General features: G+C 37.8%; 1 protein-coding gene across 1 annotated transcript in view; it reads left to right on the top strand.

Annotated features, from left to right (window-relative positions):
* Positions 1-628: 628 nt before the first annotated feature.
* The window catches only part of ZSWIM6 (zinc finger SWIM-type containing 6), a 48,281-nt gene continuing 42,909 nt past the window's right edge, over positions 629-6,000 (top strand). Inside the window, exons 1-2 of the mRNA XM_062513276.1 lie at positions 629-682; positions 3,748-4,104. Of these exons, the coding sequence (XP_062369260.1) occupies positions 3,783-4,104 (322 nt within the window). The 5' untranslated portion in view covers positions 629-682; positions 3,748-3,782. The remainder of the gene's footprint in view (positions 683-3,747; positions 4,105-6,000) is intronic.

The raw sequence follows: 6,000 nt of genomic DNA, 5'->3' as shown, positions 1-6,000 counted from the left end.
ATGCTTATTTGGTGCAGTAAGTTTGCTGCTTATCCTTTCAGGTAGTGGAAATCACTATGTCAGAATATGCTTCTGACTTGAGTAACTAAAAGCCCACATGCTGCTGCTTTTCCACATACCGCTGGTTTTTTTTCTACTCTTTTAGTGTGCTATAGTTTGGACTTGTTTTTGTTTTACTCTAAACTGTTTTTTTTTTTTTTTTTTTGGTATAGGCATATAAGGCATATATCCTTGTGCTGGCAAATACTGCATTGTAATAGTGTGAGTTTCCAATTATCAGGTGGCTTTAAAGTCGCAGAATATTTTTAGTCAACAGATTGAATGCTGTCTAGCAGATTTTGGCAAAAGTTGCATTGTAAAAATCAGACTTTTTAAATGCATTCTTCCTGATGGCACTTTGGCACAGTTTCCTTCGAAATGTATGGCAGCTGAGAACACTGTTTTATTTGCTTTTAAATGGCCTTAGAGGTGTGTTTGAAGTGAGTGTCCAACAGAAGCAAAGTAATTTTGTAAGAGCTTTATTATATATATTGTCATAATGCTTCAACTACTGCTCTAAACACATTTTTGCAGAATGCAAAGCCTCAAAATGTGTTGGATGTGTCAGCTGAGCTTGAGTGACTGATGACATGCTGTTTTGAGAACAGTGAAACATTTCAAACTGCTACCACTAAAGGAAAAGGTGAAACGTGCCTGTTCTATAAATAACTTCTGTAGGCAGTAGTGAACGCACTTTTCTGTCTGTAACTCTTTTGTTTTGTTTAGCTAATAATGAATCAGCTCTTCAACTAAAAACTGAAATACTGTTCTTGGAGTTGTTTGGAATATATTTCTAACAAAGGTTCTGGAACTTTAGGTAAAAGAGAAATTTTCCCTCTGAAGGGAAGTACTTGTTTAGGGTGAGGGCTCCCAGGTTTTAGCTGAAGAGACCTTTTTTCTCCTTTGCACCTGTTAGTGAAATGTAATTTTCTTCAAGTCACATAGATGATTCCTTTTGTCTTTTTGCCGAAGCATGTAACAGCTTGCTTCTTAGCAGGCTGTAAATTACTTCCGGTGGACACCTCCTAGCAAAGCACAGTGCTTTAACTTTTTACCTGCTACAAACTTTCCATACTTTTGTAGGAGAATATTAGATGGTTAGGTTTAGGTAAAAATGACGGCTGTGTGTTCAGTACTCAGCAGTGTTGAGGGTTGGTGGTGAAGGTGTAATTTGATTTATGGTGGGTTAAATTCCAACAGCTTTACCAATGCTTCTGAGCTGAAATTTCCTGAATTGTTTTTTCTGATATGGTTAACACTTCTTAAGGGTCATATTTACTAACAATGATTTCTTTATTTAAAAATGCAAACAGATAAAGAGGAGGAAAACAGTGTTTCATAATCAGTATGAATATCCTGGTGTGATAGTTAATGCAAAGCTTCTGTGTCTTTAGCCTGCAAGAGCAGCAGGTGTTTTTGTTTAAACTCCGGGTAAGTTAAGGCCAAGTTAAGTAAGGTGACTATATTAGTGCTGTCATTGTTTAGACCAGTATCTGTGTTTAGAAATGTTTCTAAATTTTGGTGCTTGTAATGTGAATTCTTCATAAAAAGCTCTCAGTGGAGAGGGAGCCATGACCTGTGTTTGTACCTGAGCAGTGCAGGGATTTAAGGGCAGGTCTGCTCTTAACTCGGAGTAGTTCTGGAGACCTTCATATTTCCAGGAGGGATGATTTTTTTTTTTTTTTTTAATGCTTGAACAATGTACTGACAATTTGAAAGTGGCTATGTTGAGTAGCTGGTTGGTCTGTTTTATTATTACTTTGCATCAGTTTAATAGAAAAGCTTTCATTGGGTATTTTTCTACTGTAGTTAATGGGAGTTCAGGTATTTACAAAGAGTAGGAAAGAGTAGGGTCAGGCTCTTTCTGTGTTCAAGTGTTAGACTTGTCCTCAGCTCATGGACTACATGTGTAGTCAAACTTACGGGGTTTTTTTAATGTATGTGTCACAGGAAAGTGGAATGAAAATAATCTCACATGCAGTTTCTTTGGGACCACCAATCCAGTTTCCACTTTCTGGGAATGAACTGGAAATAGATAGAGCTGGTTAAACTTTAACTAAGCCTTTCTTTTTGAGAGAAGGTACTTAAAGAATCATGCTATGACTACTTAACCAAATGGAAAGACAGAGGAAGGAGCTCATGATGTGAGGGGCACTTATACTTCTTTCTCTCAACAAGAGGTGGGTGGGAGCAAGAATAGTGCTTGAATGTGGTATTGTTCATCCACTGCCTTTCTTCTCTGTGTACTTTACATTGTCTGCCTCTTCAGCCTTGACTCCTAACTACCTGGGAAACATCTCATTGCAAAGTCAGTGTTAGTGTCTGCGTATGACCTTCTTCAGGGCAGAGTATGAGTGTACGGTAGTGATGCTGATGGCATAACCTGGTCTGAAACATACAGCATAAACGAATGGAAAAAAATAAGGGATTTTCCTTTTTGTTTCCTGTGAGATGAAGAGCTTTTCAAAAATTATTTGGGATATAGCATTTTGGATTAAAGTTTTGTTTGTATTGCTTCCCCCTCTCCTCCCACGTTTAAAATTTGAAGCATTTGAAAATGCTTCCTGCGGTGCACTTCTTTGGTATTTCAAGAATATTAGATAAATTTTTGACACTGGTGGAGTGTGGGTTTATATTGTTTCCATTGTAAGTGTTTGTTGTTTAACACCTTACTTGCATCTATCTCAGATTTTATATGTTCTCTCCAAGTCTAGTGCTGGTATGACATGAAATGCAGTTTCATTGCCCTGTATCTGTGTCTCTGATTTAATGCTTGAGCTGAAATAAATGTAAAATCAAAAAGAAACCCCCTTATTCTGCTATTCAGTGAGAAAGCACTGAGAGCCAAACCTGGGCCTTCATGTTGGACAGACGGGTGGGTTTAGGTTGAATCTTCAGCATTTGAGATCTTGTGGTGTGCTGTCACGTGGTATATTTGATGAAGGAAACATCTTGCTTAGGGTACTTCATGTCTTCTTACAGTGCATGCAGACCTGGCTCTTTTGCTTTGTGCTTTATTATGCTGATTGAAAAATAGGACCATAATGCAGACTGCATATACATTCTGGAACAGTGCATATGTGTCTTGTTCAGTGTTACAAACCTGACATACTCTGTATTGGTAACTGCAGCAGTTTCCATGTCCAAAATGCTGCACAAACATAGCTGTTCTACTGGATCACTTGAGGGACAGTGAGCTTTAGCATGAGCTCGGTGGTGGGGGAGGTGAAAGCAGACGATATGTCAGTGAATCAGTTGAGACTAGGACCTGAGCTCATGCCACTAGAGTGCACTACTTCCTTCCCACTTATTGAGAAAATGCTTAAATTTGCTCGTAGGGGCTGCAGGCTCTCTGGGTGGGAGGTTGGGGGGGGTGTTTAGAAAATTGCCACCTGTTTACGGAGTAGTTTCATGTTGGTCTTGATGGGATAATGCTCTGCTTCTGCAGCTGTCATTTACCAAATAGACAGTTCTCTTGCTGTCAGACTTCTGTGAATGTTGTGGAATGGCAGTGGGCTTGTAAACTAATTTTTTACTCCCCTTTTGATTTTATTGGAGAGGAAAGAGGTATGTATGGAAGAAAGGATTAATAATATTTATAATTAAAACAAGTTCTTTGAGATTTATCATTTTTAATTAACACAACTTTCTTGATAATGAGAAATAATATTTTACATATATCATTAAGTTCTCTTTTTCCCTGCACAGGTTTCCACTTGAGTGGTACAGTAACAGAGCCTGCAATGCAATCGGAGCCAGAAACTGTTTGCAATGTAGCTATCAGCTTTGATCGTTGCAAGATTACCTCAGTGACCTGTAGCTGTGGAAACAAGGACATATTTTACTGTGCCCATGTTGTGGCACTCTCTTTATACCGGATCCGCAAGCCTGATCAGGTCAAACTGCATCTTCCCATTTCAGAGACACTCTTTCAAATGAACAGAGACCAACTACAAAAATTTGTGCAGTATTTGATCACAGTACACCACACAGAAGTTTTGCCAACTGCTCAAAAATTAGCAGATGAAATTCTTTCTCAGAATTCAGAAATCAATCAAGTCCATGGTGAGTTTGATACTTGTTCTTCCTTTTGCTTCATTTCCTCGTAGGTTTTGGGCTTTTCTTGTACATTCAGGAGTGTGACCCACCTGGTTGTCTTCCATGCTGAATTATTCTGTGATTGCAATGGTGTTTACTAAAGAGGATTCTTCTATTGAGCCTTCATTTCAAGATATTTATATAACAGTACTCTTAGGAATAGAGGAAAGAACTAATAAGTAATGAGCTTGATGTCTTCAGCAGTTCAGTTAATAAGTGACTTGCTTTGATTCATGCTTGTGTTTTCCAGCTAGTAAAGACTGAGCAGTGGTGTTCTTTGTATAGCCATATTGCTTAACAGAACTCTTTTGTCAGCTTACCGATGGTGTCTTATTTTGTTATTTTTACTAGTTTTCTGACACTTTTTGGAATTTTGTTTTAATGGCAAAACATAAAAGCGAGTAGGTGTTACTGTTTTTCATTCATATATAAATACATGTTTACATAGAAATATGTGTATAAATCTGTTTATGTCTATAAATATAGGTATAAATATAGTTCTGTTAAGTTTTGGGATTTGGTTTATATATGATTTCAGAAGAAACATAACTGTATTTCAATGCTTTTTTTCCTGTTGGTGCAGCTGCAGTTACAGCATAGCAAAGGTCTTGATCTTTCCTGTTCTCAGCTGCACATGATTTTATTGGCTTTTTTTTTTTCTGTGTACAGCCTGTGTTTGTTCAAGGGTGCTGGGTTTGACTTGAGTCTTCTGACATGGCTTTTTTATGGACCCTGCTGAACTGAGAGTGGGGAGTTGTAGTTTTAAGGTGACCCAGCTAGTTTATTAGAGTCCTATTTTTCTGTAAAGTCACCAGATAGAAATGTCCTCTCAAGTGGCCAGAGCTGTAAATATAAGGGCAGCTTTAGTGGGAAAGAGTAAGTTATCTAATATATATATATTTTTTTCATTGAGAGGAACAGGTCTCATGTTAGAGTATTTGAGGCATGACCATTAGACAAAGAATTTGCAATACAAACAGAACCAAGATGCTTAATATTAAGATAAAGAAAGCCATGTGTGTGTTAGTTGCAGCATAGGCGGAAAAAAACCAAGTCTTTTTAATAACAGGATTAATCTGCAGCTTAAACTTCCTTCTTGAGCTTCTGTGACCCTAACAGGCCCAGACGGGTGATGCTGCAAGAAACTGAATTTCAGGAGCAGTGGTCCCTTTGACACTGGGGGTTATTGCAATGTGGCCAGAGGCGAGGCAGTTGCTGTAGTTGTTGAATGTAGTGGTGACAGTGGAAAGGAAGTGAAACAAAAGGAGAGGCAAGGCATTAAGCAATAGAGGAACATGCTCAGATATTATGAGCTGAAAGCATTATCATATGAGAGGTATTAGCCACCTGAACATTAGTGAATTAATGGGTAAGGAAGAATTAGGGTAAGAGAGAGGTGTAGAAGATGCAGTCAAGGGTGATTAGAAAAGAAGAAAGCAGAGGTGAGGCACAAAGGATAGGTGTTATATTAGTTTACTATGGCTCATGTAAGAAAAATTACAAGCTGTTACAGACTTGCTAAATTTGAAGTCTGTAAATTCAACTAATCATGGGCATGTTAGTCTTTGTCAGCTGTTTTCTTACTGTCATAATATCACATTGCGCATTATGATATTAAGAAGTTTTGGAGAAGGAATTGAGATTTGTATCACTGAAAATGGCAGAAAGTTTTTCATTTCCTGTTCTAAGTTGATGATCAGTTACGGCATTCACAATGAATTTGAGTAGGTTAGTTTTAAATTATCCATAAAACTGAAATGTTTTTTGCATATGTTGCTGTCTTCCTAGCAAATGAGATTGCAGCATATCTTTATTGACTGTCACTGTTTTCTACTAAAATGCCAAAAGTCAAAGTCGACAATC

This window comes from Cinclus cinclus, chromosome Z, assembly GCF_963662255.1.
Source record: "Cinclus cinclus chromosome Z, bCinCin1.1, whole genome shotgun sequence".
Lineage (NCBI taxonomy): Eukaryota > Metazoa > Chordata > Aves > Passeriformes > Cinclidae > Cinclus > Cinclus cinclus.
Note: the sequence above shows the minus strand (reverse complement) of the source record. Positions and strands in the feature narration are given on the sequence as shown.